Genomic DNA, 15832 nt, shown 5'->3' with positions numbered 1-15832 from the left:
TAGCCCTGCACCTTCAGCTCCAGAGTGGATTGATTGCTCTCTAGGTCTCCTATGCAGAGGTCAGCCTAAATTCTCTGTTCACCATGATGCTCGGAATTCCCTTCTTTTCTCTTCTTTGTTGGATTCTTTGTTTCCAAGTTCTAACATCTTTCTCTTTTTTGGGTTATTTTTTCCAGTAGCTTCCCCAGAAAGGGGACAGTTGGGGGATAAATTTGCTGTCACCTTGCATGCCTGAAAGTGCATTTATTCTATTTCACATTGATTAATAGTTGGGCTAGTGTAAAATCCTGGTTGTGGTAGCTTTTCTTCAGAATTTTGAAGACATTGCTTCATTGTTCTCTTAGCTTCCCGTTTTAATCTCAAAAAACTGAGGTGTCTTTCTAATTCCTGATCCTTTTATGTGAAATGTTTTATCTTCTTGGGAAATCCTGTGTTCTGAAACTTTATGATGGTGTGCCTTGGTATGAGTGTTTTTTTGTTCATTGGATACTGGTTTGGGCCCTTTATAAGGAAATTTTCATGTTTAACATCTTTGATTCTTTTTTTCCTCTGTTTTCTTTTTCTTCTTTATGGAACTTGGGTACCTAGATGATGAATATGCTAGACTGATACTTATTTTTCTTATCTTTGCTTTCCTGTTTATCATTTCTTTCTGTCTTAATTGACCTTTGTTTTAATTTCTTAGGTATTTTCTCAATTTTATCTTCTAACCTTTCTTTTGATTTTTAAAGTTTTGTTCACTTTTAATTTCTTAGAGTTTTTTCTTGACTTCTAATTAATCTTGTTTTATATCTTCCTATTCTTGTTTTAAGGATACTGTACTTTCTCTCTCTGAAGATATTTGTGGTTTTGTTTTTATTTGTCTTTAGCTCCCTGTATTGTTTGTTTCCTTTGAACTCCTTTTTCAGGTCTTTATTTTCTATCTTTCATATTGGAAACTTTCTTCAAATACCTGATGGTTTTCAGCAGTCTACTCTTATTTAAGATAGAGGCACTGAAAGCTGATTGGAAGCTCTGCGTACATGGATAGGTTTGTCGCCTTATGGGCTTTACTGAGGTTATGAGGATGGGGACCTGATTGTTGGTATTCATGGCTTATTTCTGTTGGATTGGTTCACTGATCCAGAGAATAATCTTTCTGCCCTTGGGAGTAGGGAGAGGATGGATAAGTCTGGGCTGCATGCATGTGGGGAGCTGAGTGGGGGAAGGAGAAGGGTTCTCATCCTTCATTTGATAGGTGATCACTTAATCTGCTGTATTCAGTGTGATGCCTTACCCTGCCTTCCGTGCCTCATGTTGCTGAGTATGGAATCTCTCTAATTCATTTTCCCCAGAGAATAAACTTCCTTCTCCTGCTAAAGTGGCAGAGGGTAGGGAGGACAGGTAGGGGATTGGCCTGCCTGTGCATATATGGAACCAACTGTTTCTTATTCTTGTTTTTAGAGTCTGTCCTTCCTGGACACCTAGTACCTCCAATTTCTGAATCTTCTTATCATCATCCTTGGAAGGTTTAGCTTCTTATGTTTTGCTAGGTACCTTACGTTCCCCTGTCTGCCTTTTGTTTGCTAACAGACCTAAAATTCTCTGTTTTTTTTTTTAACTTTTTATTGCGACATAATTTCAGACTTAAAATTCCCAAAATAGTACAGAGTTTCTGTGCACCCTTCACCCATATTCCTCAGATGTTAATATTTTACCACATTTCCTTTATTCTCTCCTCTGTGTGTGTGTATTCACATTTACATATGTCTTTGCCTGAACCATTTGGAAGGTGCAGGTATGGTGTCCCTTTACCCCTGAGTATTTCTCATGGAACCACAGTACAGTTAACCAGAATCATTTGGAAATAAACAGTGACACAACATTATTATTTAATTTATAGACCTCATGTAGAGTTTTGCTAGTTATTCTCATAACGTCCGTTATAGCAAAGGAAGATTCCAGACCAGGCATTGCATTCAGTTGTCATGTCTCTCTAGCCTCCTTTGGAACAGCTTCTCAAGTCTTTTCTTTGTCTTGCATGGCATTGGCCTTTTCAAAGAGAACGTGTCAGTTATTTTAGAATATGTCCCTTGATTTGGGTTTGTCTGATGCTTTTGTGTCAAATTATGCATCATGTTCCAAATTATAGAAATTTAAGCTATGCATTTTTGACAGGAATATCACAAAAGTAACGTTGGTTCTCAGTGTATCACATTGACGGACACATGATGTCAATTTGTCCTGTCAGTAGTGAGGATAACTTTGCTCACAGGTTTCTCCAATGGGAAGTTACCCCTTTCTTTTAACGTGTCTTGTGGGGGAATACTTTGAGACTGTGTAAATATCCTGTTACTCCTCAAACTTGCACCTACTAGTTTTAGCATCCATTGATGATTTCTTGCCTGAATCTGTTGGTATAATGGTTGCCAAATGGTGATTTTCTGTTCCCATTCTCTGTCTGCTTTTGAGGGTGATTTTTCTTCTTTAACCTGGAGTGCATGTCTTTAATCAGTGTTGGAAAATTGAGTCATTTTCTCTTTGAATATTACATATCTGTCATTCTCGCCAGTCCTTCCTCTTGGAATCCTATTAAATGTATGTTAGGCCTCTTTCATTCTGTTGTTGTGTCTCTCAGGTTTGTTTGTTTTTTCCCCTCATGTTTTACACATTTTAACTCTTTGTGCTACATGCTGGATAATTTTTTCACATCTATTTTGCTCTTTTCTTTAGCTGTGTCCGATGTGGTTTTTTTACCCATCCATTGAGATTTAAATTTCAATAGTTATTTCTAGAAGCTGTAATTATTTTTGAAATCTGTCTGATCTTTTTTTCATAGTGTCTCTTTTTTTCCACATATGTTTTCAGTTCACTCTTTTATACCTTAATTATTTGAGATACTTTATATTCTCCCATAATCCAATTTTTAAATTTCTTGTAAGGTCTAATCCTGTCATTTGTCTGTTGCTCTTGTTGCATTGTTTTCTTATATGTTTTATAATTTTGGAATGTGAGTTCATCTCTGGTAAGATTTTCTGTGGAAATCTTTGCCACCTGGGGTAAGGGGGTATTTCTCCAGAGAGTTTGTTTGTTCTTGGGTTTTTTTTTTTTTGCTTCTGCCAGGTGTTCCAGAAGTATTGCAGAGATAAATCACTTTTTAACATTAATTTCTTGGTAAGAGGTTTCCATACTACACAGGGAGAGTCCATTTAGACCCTAAACCTACGTGAGGGCTAGGCTCTATGGAAATCACCCACTGTGCCCAAACTCATGTTGAAAAGGATAAATGTTTTTCTGTTGTCTCCACGTGCTAGGGGTGACTTTCTGGACTACCTTCTCACTGACTGTGCAGGCCTTGAAGGATTCTGGCTTGACGTGTAAGTCTCATTGCTAGTTTCCTTCCTTCCTATGCCCAAAGCCATGTCCCTCTTCCAGTATGGGTGTGAAAACCCACACCCCTGCATTACTAAGCACAGCAACAGCCTCTGCCCTCCCCAGGGCACCACAGTGTCAACAAGCCCCTGGGCCTTCAGCTCTCATTCGTAGTTTTTCTTCATTTTTGGTTCCTGGCGATTTCCCATTTCCTGAATATTTAAGAAGACTTTTGTTATATTTTATTCTACATTTCTGTGTGTCGTCTAGCAAGAGGCTCCATCTGTTTCACCTCCCCAAATGTATTGAACTCCTGTCCACCGGTGTCTCCTTGCCTATTCTTTTTGCCCTGTGGGTTCATATGCCGTCCCCCCACCCCGGCCCAGGAGGAAGCAGAGATAAAACATAGTAGACAAAACATGTACCTTATTGGAGTTGCAGAGAAGTTAAGAATTAAGAAATGACTGCATTTTAGAGGCTGCTCTTCCCACTTTGTATCAACTTTAATGGTGGCGTTACACTCCCGTCAGCTCAAAACTGTATGAAAGCTTTGGTTTCCTTGGTCTTAAGTGTGTGGGTGCTTTGTGCTCGGATGCCACAGCTGTAACTTAACCTTTCTCAAGAGTTTCTGTTTACCAAGCTAGTGAAGTCTTCCTCCATACCATAGCTGACCGCTAAAATACAGTGAGTGGGCCGCCAGCAAACATTTTTATGCCCAGGCCAGGGAACGGGCCTCTCTTTCAAACTGTGAATGTTTCAGGTATGGGATAGTCAGATGAAACCGTAGATCTGTTTCACCTCTCATGAGAAGTAGGAGTTTGGGCCACCATTAGCATTCTTGAACATTTTGGATTATAGATTAGCCTTGTTGGCTTGAATCAGATAAGTTTCTAGTTTTTTCATTGAAGTGTTTCTTTTAAGTGTTTTCAGTGTACTTATTAAGTAACAGATCCAGGGATGAGGAGTGTGTGTTTGAAGACTGTGTCTAAGAATAATCCACATTTTTTGCTATCAAACAGCTGAACCGTTATTTTTAACGTATAAAATTATGAACCAGTAAAATCAATGATGTGTTACATTTGCGCCTACTTTATTATATTCACCCATTTAATTGATTTGACAGTATCTTAAACCATCTTACCATAGATATGTTTAGTGAAATTTATTACTTGCAGACTGATATAACTCATGAATTATTAAAAGCATCAACATATGGAATCCACTCATTCCTCATTCCAGTTCCTTTCAATATGGCTTAGGCTGAGCCATTTAACTGGCTTCTGTCCATCCCACTGATGGAAGCCACAGCCAGACGAGGGTTCTTATAAATGATTGGCTTCCTTTCCAAGCAAGAGGAGGATGAAATGTCAACTTTTCCTCTACCACCTGAAAAGCAATCAGGGGCAACCCTTCCTGCTCTTCTTGACAGTAGTTTGGCTTTATAGAAGAAGGGTGGGCACCGGGCCAAATGTGAATTTCAGTGCTATATAAAGAAAAAAGTTAAGAAGCTAAAACTCAGATAGTAACTGGAATTTTCAGAGAGGCATTCAGATGGGTTTAACCTGTGAGCCTTCAGAAAACTAACTGTAGCTCAGAAATTCCTGAACTGCAGGTTTTAATCCCTTCTTTCCTGGTGATGATCCGAGTAAATTGAGGTTACTTACCGAATCTCTCTTTGCAGCAATTTGCTCCTCTGTAGCACTGGGTTTAGGGATATTAATAGCTTCAAAAGAATAGTATAGCAGTTAGTGGCTGATTACCAGTTGCTAATCAGGGTCATTGAAAAGGACATTTTGGAATCAACCTGAGTTCAAGACTGTTTATTAGCTTAACACTGTGTTCTCTTATCTCTTTGAAAATTGTTATCCTTCCTGTAAAATGGGATATTACGTATTTCACAGGATTATTATGAGATATTAATGAAATAATATATGTGGAAGCATTTTGTAAGTGGCATTAATGTAATGCTGCTAGTGTAATGCTTTATCACATGGAAACGTACATTCTAGAATTGGATGGGACTTTGGAGGGGAAAATTGAAATTTACAGAGGGTGAATTTTTAGATAGATAGATAGGCTCTATTGTGTGTTTTCTGTCGTTTAATCCTTACAACCCAAAAGCAGCATTCTGTTGGCTCCATTCTTACAGATGAAGAAAGTGAGTCTTATTTATTTTTAAGATCTATGTCCCCATCATCCCATTTTATAGATGAGGAAATGGAGGTCTGAAGAAGTGTGGTGCCTTGCCTGATGCAGAGATTCTCAGTCCATCATTCCATCTATTATAATACACTGCCATGTTTTCACAATAATTATTTTTATCTTGCACACAGACTTGGCCCTCAAATTAAACAGGAAACACAATAGCACCTAATTAGATTATTAGTGTAAATATAGAAAGACTTCTGTCACTGGCTTCATGGTGGATTAGATATGCTAAATGACCTTCCCAACTGAACAGCGAAAATACTGAATGAAGTATGATAGAGCCTGTTGCTAAGCTGGTATAAAAGTAAGATATTTGTCGACCCTAAACAAAGTGAAACTAGGTATCCTAAAGGTGAGTGGGGGCCAAAGCTGGCTTTTGCTGCAGAGATTTTGCAGAGTTTGATGACCTGGAGCTCCCTGCCTGGTAACTGTCTGAAATAGGGGATAAGGGAGCAGGATTGAAAGCCTGTGGCCTGTGCAAGTTGGAGAATCTGTCAGGAGCTTCCTGGATGAAGCCAGGAAACTAAAAGAGCCTCTTCAGTGTAAGGGTAAAGAAGAATAAGTCTATATTGACCCTGGTGTTGAGCACTGAATTCATAAGCCACCTTCACGTGGTTTGTGGTCCAAGTTCGTACTACAAGTGTGGTCTGAATAAACCTTAAGAGGAGAATTTCGTTGAAGGTGGCCCTGAGTTGATAGGGACCAGCAGAAGTAGACACGCATCCTCTCTGGAGGAGCTCATCTTCAATCCAGGTCTCAAATACTTAAAAATAAAGTGTCTACGGAAAATGAGCAGCTCACAGTAAAAAACCATAGTTTTTTACTACATCAGAGTGAGAACCAGCAGAAACACAGCTGCAAGAACTTCAGATTATTAGATTAGATTAGATTATTAGATTCAAAGCAATTGTTCAGAATGCAGCCCAAAGAGGTGGAAAATATGAAAGAGTAGTGACATGGAGAACAGAGGAACAAGGTACAACATACGTCTAATCAGAGTTCCAGAAGGAGGAGAGAGAGTGAATGGAAACAGGCCCTTCTGAAAGAATAATAGCTAAGACTTTTCCAGAACTGTTGAGTGATACCAGTCCTCAGATCGAAGAAGACCAACACACCACAAGCAGGAAAGTCATAATGAAACTGCAGTGCAGCAAAGAAAAAGGAGATCTTAAACACATCTGGAGGAAAAAGAGACTAACAGTAAGAAAAGATTTGGCTTGCTTCTGTGACCCTGAGTTAGTCTCTGTGGCTCAGTTTCTTTGGATGTTAGAGAGTCACCATACCTGTTACTCCAGTCCACCCAGATGTGGTTAGACGCATTCCAGTGCCACCATGTAGAAAACTTATTTACCAGTACCTTACTGTAAATAAATTGTAGGAATTCTAAGTTTTTAATTTACTGTCTTCTTTGGTTGTGTCTACAGCACTAAGGAGATTGCTAGCCTTCGATTTTCTTCATCTTTCCTTTGTCTGTTTAATGTAAAGTCAGTGAGATTTAGCCATCAGTGTTCTCCTTGTTTTTTGGAACAATCAGTTATTTTTTATGGGTGGGATGAATCAAAGACACAGCGCAGCAAGTAGACTTCAGGCTCGTCCCCAGATCTTTTCTCTCGCAATGTAAGAGAGCCTGCTGGAAGACATCCTTAGGTCTCTGTATTTCTCCAGCTTCCCAAGTCAGCGCACGCCCAGTCGAGTGCTGTGCTGCAGAGTGGAGCTGGAGAGGTTTAATGGTTAAGGCAACTTGGGCCACGTTACTGATTGCCCCTTTCAGATCTCCCAGCATCCATTAACATAAATATCATCTCCCCGTTCTGGACAGGGGACACCACCCTCATGCACGTTAGTACTATGATGCTAATGCTTAACCCTTTCATTGCTCTCTCTGCTTCAAAGGCCTTGCCCTAATCCATTGATAGGGAGTCTGTTTGAACCTAGAGGAGAAATGAAAGGGTTAACTCCTTTTGGTTTTGCCCTTTGACCACTTCAGGATGAGAGGCATGATGAAATACTTTTCAAAGTCTTCAGTGGAAACACATCATGCATAATTGGAGCAAAAAAGAATAAATCAAAGCTTCCCCCCCCTTTTAGTCTGGTAATTCATAATTGAAACCACATTGAGGTAAGAGTTGATAACTTCAAAACAACCAAGAAAACTGCCCTTTCTATCAAGGTAGGGATAGGTAAGGCTACTCATAACCAGGGGCTCGAGAGCTTCTGTGTAACAAGCCTGTCCTCTCCTCTTTTCCTTTCTCCTCTGACTTCTCGCTTTTCTGCTCTGGCATTATACCTTCATTTAAATCAAATATGGATTGACTCAAGTATCTGCTTAATTCTCTTCTTGTCACATGAAGTTATACATAGTGACATTTTAAAAATGTCTGCTATGGTGAGTAATAGGGATTAAATTTTGGATTACGCTGCTTTGAGCTTGATTCCTCCTGTCTGGAATTCGGTTGGTTTAGGTTGAAAGAGTCCTTTCGTTGGTGTTAGAATGTGGTCTTCCTCACTCTTGATTTTATAATCTTCCAGTAGTTCCAGCAAGAACATTTCAGAATGGTTAGCAATGTGCTCACCAGCTTCCTCCACTTTCTGTATGGTAGGTAACCTTGACTGGAATGGTTTTGGTTAGGCTCATATATGACTCCCGTGGCCTTTCTACTAAGGAAGCAAAACAGGATTGCAGGAAGGGCCCAGACAGCTTCCTCTGTGTGAGATTGCCAAAGGCACTCCTAGTTAGTTGAGTTTGAATCCCTTTCTTGAAGGAGAAGACTCCTTCGAACTGGTAGTTGACTTTAAGCCTGGTTTCCCAAGGCTTCTCTTTCAGGGGATACTGACACCTGAACCCACATCTCCATCTTGCTGGTTTGTTTGTTCACTACTAGTTCATTCACCAGGGCTTTCCAGAATAAGTGATGTGATAGGAGAGAACTTCTGGAAAGCGGGCATGGTGGCGTGACAGTTGTCGTGGCTCTCGTGGATTACGTTAACAGTCTGGATCACTCAGCTTCCGTGATGAGTACTTGTTTTAAGAGTGAGGAGTGAAGCGAGGAAGGGGGGGCGCGAGATGACGGAGGTATTTGGGCTCAATGCCGGCGCTCTGTCAGAATGACACACACTTCTCCTCTTGGTATCTCCTCTCACCTTGGAGTGAACAGTTTCACTGAGCGTATCTGAGAACCAGCGTTCCGAGGTACAGCTGCGGTAGCTGGGCTTTGCCTTTTCCTCTGGTCTCTATTGCCGGGTGCCTGGTTTCATGCCCCATCTTGCCATGATGGAGATTTAATCAGGCAACAGAGTTAATTGCCAACACCGTTTGCTTTTTCCCTGGCAGAAGTCAGAGTCTTGAGTAAATTATGGAGGTTTAAATGTGCTTGATTTCCTGCAGAAAGTGGGGTCAGAAGGTCCCAGACTGTAGACACTCTCTTTGGTCAGCCAGCAGGGGGTCAGTTCTTAAAGGTATTTCAGAGGTGACAAAATGCTGTTTTTGAAATGTCCTTCGCCAGTATGTTTTTTTTTTTTTTTCCTGGAGGTTGGTTTGTTGACCTTACCCCAGCGGAGTGGAGTGTCTGCATGAAGGCGTGCACCCCAATTAAAGCTGCCTTTCTCCACACTGTCCCTGGGCTCCAAAGGCAAACGGGATTATGTTTGCAGAGGGAGAAGCACCCGGCACAGAAGCCCAGCTGCAGATCAGCACTTCCTATTTCTGACCTTCTGAGATAGAACATGAAGGTAGCTGTGTTAATTTATCAGTAAAACAATACTCAGGAAAAAGAAAGTTTCAAAAGAAATCAACAGAAGGCCAATCATGAGACTTAAAAAGAAACTTCTGTCATATGGTCTTTTCATGCTGTGGCTTTAGCCTGCCTGACTCTGAGGTCCCTGGTCTCTGCTCTCCTTCCTTCCTCCTCCCAGCCCTGGCCCTGGTGGAATCTGTCCCGCTCTTGAAAGCAGGTCTTAGGACGTGCTGCTCAGTTTGCCCTTCGGCTTCTTTGGCCAGCACTCTCCTACTTGGTCTCCTCCTCACCTCCTCCATGGAGATGGAGGTGACAGTATGGACCTTCGTGTGCCCACGGGACTTTAGAACCTTGTTGTAGTACTTGTTATTTGCGTTATAATTTGTCTTTTTACCTAGCTGTCTTCCCTACCAGATGATGAACTTTTTGAGGGGAAGGAGTTTGTTCATCTATAGTTTGTGCTCAGGAAATGTCGACTGAATGAATGAGCACCAGAAACCATATTGGTGGGAGTGATTGCTGAGCTGCTAATACCATTGTTTTAGCAGACAAGAATATGAATTGGAGCGAGCTAGAAGTTTTTTGTGTTTGCTTTCAACTACCATTCATGGATTTCTGTGTTGAGCCCTCCGCTGAGTGCTTATGTGCATAATCTCATTGAATCGTCATCACCTTAAGAGGCAGGTACTGTCATGCTCTCCTGCTCTCCATTTTGCGGGTGAGGAAACTAATACTCACAGAAGAGGCTTTACACACCACAGCAAATGGCGGCGTCCAGACCCCAACCCTCTATTAAATATCCTAATCCTACATTCTGCAGAATACTTAGCACGGTAAGATGGCTGGTGAGCATTTTTAAATGAATGAAATAAGTTGGAAATCATTTCAGAGCTCATGACGTCACTCATTTGAATGTACATTAACTGTTCACACCCATACACAAAGAGGACAGAAAGAACACGACCCGGATCATTTGGGCTTAACTGAATCATTTTTGAACACGTTTTTCTTCTTCAGTCACACCAAGCACCGTGCTAGATGCTGGGTGTTAATAACAGTTATGACTCCTTTTTTCATGGAGCTTTCAAGATAGTTAAAATATAATGAATAGGAAGGAAAAGAGAAAATTGTGAAAATAAAAACAGTATATTTGGAAAGGAAGGAGCAGAGGTAGAGAATCCAGGTAAACCAGGACCCCAGAGCATGGTAAGGTAAAGGTAGAGAGGAAGAAGGGTTTCATTTAAAATCTTGGTGCTGGAAGACACCTCATGAGCACTTAGCCTACCCCCACCCCTCTTTTGAGACCTGCAAAAAATAAATCCCAGAGAAATTGCTATTCCCACAAGATCATCTATTGGCTACCTTTATCAAATGTTTGTATGTGTCAGGTACTTTACATTTATTACCTATTTACTTTCATTAACAACCTTTAGATTGTTAAGAAATAATAAAGACATGTTAATAAGTAATTATTGTGTTAAGTAATACTACCTAGAAAAGTAGTATTATTATCATGATCTTATAGATTCAGAAACTGAGGTGCAAGAGAGGCTAAGTAATTTACCCAGGTCACACAGCTGGTAAGTGAAAGAACCTGGGTTCAGATTAAGGACATGTGACTCTGAAACTGACCCCAAACGTGCTGATTCACTTTTGAAGTCTTTTGCATCCACCTTGGTGGCATATCCTACAGTAAAGTGTCAAGCTTGTAACATAGTAAATGTATGCTCAGCAGCTTCTGTGTTGCCTCCATGTTCATCTCAAAGCCTGTTTTTTATGGGAAAGTGTTGGCAAGATTTCAGAACTTGTTATGTTCCTTTACATGCCCTGTCTCCCCAGTATGCTGCCTTTTCTGCTTCTCCAGTCTTCAAGCCCTGTTTGGTATGCAAGTGAGTGGTGTGGAAAAATTGAGCACCAAAGACGAGTTACTATCTATTTCCCACCCACCCGTTCCTTTGTCTCCTCCCCCCAACCCATAACCATCCATTTCCCGAAGGGAGCTGGCATAAGGGATGAGACCAGATCTGTTGTCTTGCCAGAGACTCTGTTCCTTCTCCCTGGCAGCGCCGTGAAACCAGAGCTGTGATGCCTTTCAGCGGGGGTGCCTCAGTTTAAATTCCAAGGGATTCATTTTCTGAAACCAAGCTTTGCATCTCTCAGGGAATTTTCCTCTCCTTTTAATGTCATAGAGTCATGCAAGTGTGCTGGCATTCCCCACTTCTCCCAAAGAACAGACTTCATTTTGTTGGAGGTTTAATAGTTTTTCCTTCTGTGTAAGAGGTGTATTTACCATTTTAAATTTATGTGTTCCCTTTGTGTCAGTGTTATATATTTGGTGTGTTTTTTTTATTCCACGTACCCTGTGAAATCATAGTGTTTGGGTGGGCCCTTACATATTGGCCCAGATTTGATTATCAAGGATAAAGAAAACCTCCAGCATTTCTGTCTCAGAGAGAGCTGGAAGTAATAAACTCCGGAGTTTCCCACAGTTCCAGTTTCCAGAGTCTATAAATGGTGATGCTTACCCCGGACTCAGAGTTGGAGGAAGGGCTGAGAACCACCACATCCTGGTTGTCTGGAGTCAGATGGCCTGGGCTCTTTCCCACTGCTGTCACTAGCAGGTTATGTAACCTGGAGCGTCATTCACTATTTCTTCCTTCCTTTTTGGACTGGTAAAGCACGTGATTAGACATCATTCACTGTTTCTGGTCCTACAGCTTCTTCATCTGTAGAATGAGAATAACAGCTATCTATCTTGGGATTGTTGTGAGGCTCAAGTGAGATAATTTATGTAAAGCACAGTGCCTAACAGTTCAGTACTCAGTAAATCTTGACTGTTTCGACATGACACATTAAATTATTTTACACGCTTCTTTAAAAAATCTTTTTTTTCCTTTTCCATTTACAATGGTGATTTTCAAGCATACGAGTATTATGTCGGGAGGAGTAGATGAGTGGGCTGGGATGGTGATAGCAGAGAGACCATGAACCTTAGAGAGTAATTGTGACTTAAGCACAGGGCTACTTCCTGACCTCAGTTTCCATGCAAGTCAGGAAGCTATGAAGACTAAGATAGGAGTATAAAATGAAAAGGTGTTCCTACAAAGGTAATTAGATGCAGGCTACAAACACTAAAATCCGGGCACCTTCCTAAGACTACAGCTTAACGCCAAAGCATGATGTCATGGAAACAAAAAGTCAGCATTAAGAAGATAGCCTTTCCTATTGTGTCTCTTGGTTGTGAAATCTAATTATGGCCTGTTGTGGACATTTTGGCTTTAATATCCTGATTACATTAGGACTCCAGGAATCCCGTTCAGTCTCCTTGAGTTCCCATCCATGTGTATTCCATGTGTTTGTGTACATTTCCTGTCCCACACTGTTACATCTGGCACACAGCTGTTGTCATATACGTGGTGATGGGTGTCCATCAGTGATATGGATGAGGTTAGTGGGGGGACCTTGGGAATCCCAGAGTATGAAGGACTCTAGGGAGTGTAAGCAGCCAGAATAACAGATAGGTCATTTCATATTCAGCCTCCTCTTGGGGACGATGAAGTTAGGTCCTGGGCTTTTCACGTATTAACATATGAATGTGAATGTAATTAATGCCACCGAATTGTACACTTAGTGATGGTTAAAATGGCAAATTTCGTATTATATTTTACCAGTTTTTAAAATTTAACAGTGTAATATACCAAAAACCATTGTATACTTAATTATACCTCAGTAAAGCAGATTGAAAATATAAGAATGCTTTAACAGTCGTTCCCTATTATCAATACAAAAATGTTTTGTTTACATTGCTGCATTAAAAATGACAATACTTTAATGGTAGCAAAGAAATTGAATTTTATTCATTTTATTCATTACTTTTTAAACCTCATTTTGAAAAAAATTTAGACTTCCAGATAAGTTGTGAGAATTGTACAGTGAACTCACACGCTCATCACCTAGATTCACGTATTTCATCGACTCTTTATTCCCAGTGTTCAGAAGTGATGTGCTTTGATATGGTTTTTGTTTCATTGGTTTTTAGTTGTTGTTCTATCTTTTTGTGTTTTTAAAATTCAGTGTACTCATTACTTATTTGGTCCTTTCAACCTGAAAATTTGCATCTCGTTCGTATCTTCTGTTCTTAGAACTTAATTTCTTTGATAGTTGTTTCTTCCATATTCTGTGTTTTCTTTTTCAGGAGCCTCCTATTAGATGGATGTTGGACCTCCTGGATGTTCTCATCTTTTCTGTCCTGTTTTTCATCTCTTTTTGTTCACCAGACTGCAATACGTCATCATCTTTATCTTTCAATACTGCCTTAAAAGAAAAATTAAGCTATCATATTTTTAATGTTCAAGGGTTCTTTCCTATCTTTGGTAGATCTTTTAAAATAAAAATAGCAATTTATTCTTATTTCATGGGTGAAAAAGTCTCAGAGGATATGATGTGTTGTTGATGTTGTTTAAATTTCTTCTGTTGTCTCTGTTTCCTCCAAGTTCCTGTTTTTCTCTTTGTTCATTTGGTTTCTGTTGTTCATGCTGAAGATATTCTTGAAATGTCTGATTCTAGGATCTGTTTGTGATTAAGAGGGAAGCACTAAAAACCTGATCAGAAGTTTTTTTGTTTGTTTGTTTGTTTTTCACAGTTCATCCATTTAGTAAACGTGTGACAAGAACAAAGCTAGGTGTCAGAAATCTGAAGACGAGTAATCTAGGGGTCTCTTTTCCCAAAGAGGCCAACTGTCTGATTGTAACAAAAAAATCTAAGCAGGGGAAGGGCAAGCTGAATGGTCAAGTACTATTGTCGTTCACACTCAAGCCTCACTGAGAGGGTATTGCCATGTTCTCTTCTCCTGTGGGATCCGAGGTGCTTTCTAGGTCAGACCGAGGTCTTCTAGGGCGCAAGGGACAGGGTGGGGAAGGCCCAGGGTGACAGTGCACATCAGGGTGTGTCAGACGGAGAAGGCGAGCATGTGCACTGGCACGGCAGTTCACCTGGACACATGATCAGAAGTTTTTTGTTTAAGGGAAGCTTGTTGCCCGAGGGCTTCACTGTAAGATGGTGGAGCTTTGCTGTAAGGTGATGGAGCTTCGCTGTAAGACGGTGGAGCTTCGCTGTAAGATCATGGAGTGACAAGTAAACCACATGACTGCCGATGTTTTGGGATCCGGAGGAAGACAGAAGGCCATAGAGCTCATCATTCAAAATATAGGCTTTAATTGCATTTTCCTCTCATCTGTGCCTGTGTTTCCATGTCTAGAGCTTCAGTTTCCTCAGAGGATAAAGCTCCCTTCTCTAGCTCGGGCAGGGAAGGAGAGTAGTTTTCTGGCTGAGTGGGTAGGTGATGGGGAGGCCTATGCCCTGGGTCTGTTGCTGCTCCTTACACATATTTTAACTAGTCCTCCTGTTTTCAACCCCCTCCTCTTACTCACAAGGGCCCACTGAACATAAGCCCTGAGCCTTTGTGGGGCTACAGTTGGGGCTTGCTTGCCTTGTTGCTCCCCCTACCCTCCGCCCACCTTTTGGTACTTGGGTTTCAGCTCTCCCTCTCCTGTGCGGTCATCACTGCTCCAGCCCCTTTCGGTCTTTCAGAAACATGTTCACACTGCTTCTCAGCTGCTGTGTCTGCTCCCATTTCGTTGTCTGGGTAGGTTTATATCTGTCAACTGCACTTTTATATGTATGTCTATATATATATCTATTAACTCATTTTAGTGGGTTTGGGGAGGGAATGAAGATAAATGCATGTGTTTAATCTGCCATGTTTGACTAGAAATCTCTTCTCAGCTGCAAAACTTCTCTGCCCCTTGTTCAGGGGTATCAGAGCCAAACTTAATTAAAGAGCATCAGCACAGATTTTGAGGGAAAGACTTTGAACAGTTGCTTGGCCCCTGGATTAGTCATGGGAAAGGCCATCAGATCTCCCATGTTCGGGTTTGTTGGTGACGCTGGGAAAGAGATCAGCCTCATTGTTACTAGATCCCTCTCTGACCCACATTCATGTGCTCTCTTGCAGAAGTGGGGCAGTGTGAGCAACCCGCTCTTCCTGCCACTGATCCCGCCACAGTCTCAAGGTTTCACGGCCATCGTCCTCACCTATGACCGAGTGGAGAGCCTCTTCCGGGTAATCACTGAAGTGTCCAAGGTGCCCAGTTTATCCAAGCTGCTGGTCGTCTGGAATAATCAGAATAAAAACCCCCCAGATGGTAAGAAGGGAGGGGAGACAGTGCATTCAGGAAAGGCCTGGTTTGGGCGTTAGCGAACCCCTCAGCTGGGTCGATATTTGGATGGCCAAATGATTTGCATCCTTTGGTTTAAAATGAATTTTCCTGCTCTGTCAACAGTAATGCCATTTCTGAGACAGCATGACCCCGGTTTTCTCAGTCATCCCATCCTTGTTCTAGGGTGGCCCGTTTAACTCTAAGCCCATGGCATGCTCTGTAGCCACAAGTGTTTGAGGGCTTAGGAATCAATAGGATCAAAGGCCATCAGCCTTGGGAAAACAGATCTCAGCTTCCCTCAGCCATCTCAGCTGATTTGTT

The 15832-nt window shown here is 41.2% G+C and overlaps 1 protein-coding gene across 10 annotated transcripts in view; it reads left to right on the top strand.

Moving 5' to 3' along the window:
• The window catches only part of EXT2 (exostosin glycosyltransferase 2), a 139960-nt gene that overhangs the window by 79190 nt on the left and 44938 nt on the right, over positions 1 to 15832 (top strand). For all 10 annotated transcript variants that reach the window (XR_016393794.1, XM_022592194.3, XM_022592195.3 and 7 more), the window contains one exon: positions 15307 to 15496. Coding sequence is in view for 9 of the 10 variants with exons in the window: in XM_022592194.3 (XP_022447902.1) it covers positions 15307 to 15496 (190 nt within the window). In the remaining variant the exon portion in view is untranslated. The remainder of the gene's footprint in view (positions 1 to 15306; positions 15497 to 15832) is intronic.

Source organism: Delphinapterus leucas, chromosome 7 (genome assembly GCF_059928025.1).
Source record: "Delphinapterus leucas isolate spDelLeu-1000000601 "Yukka" chromosome 7, BTC_Dleu_Yukka2, whole genome shotgun sequence".
NCBI lineage: Eukaryota > Metazoa > Chordata > Mammalia > Artiodactyla > Monodontidae > Delphinapterus > Delphinapterus leucas.
The sequence above is the reverse complement of the archived record's forward strand: the minus strand, read 5'-3'. Positions and strand labels throughout refer to the sequence as shown.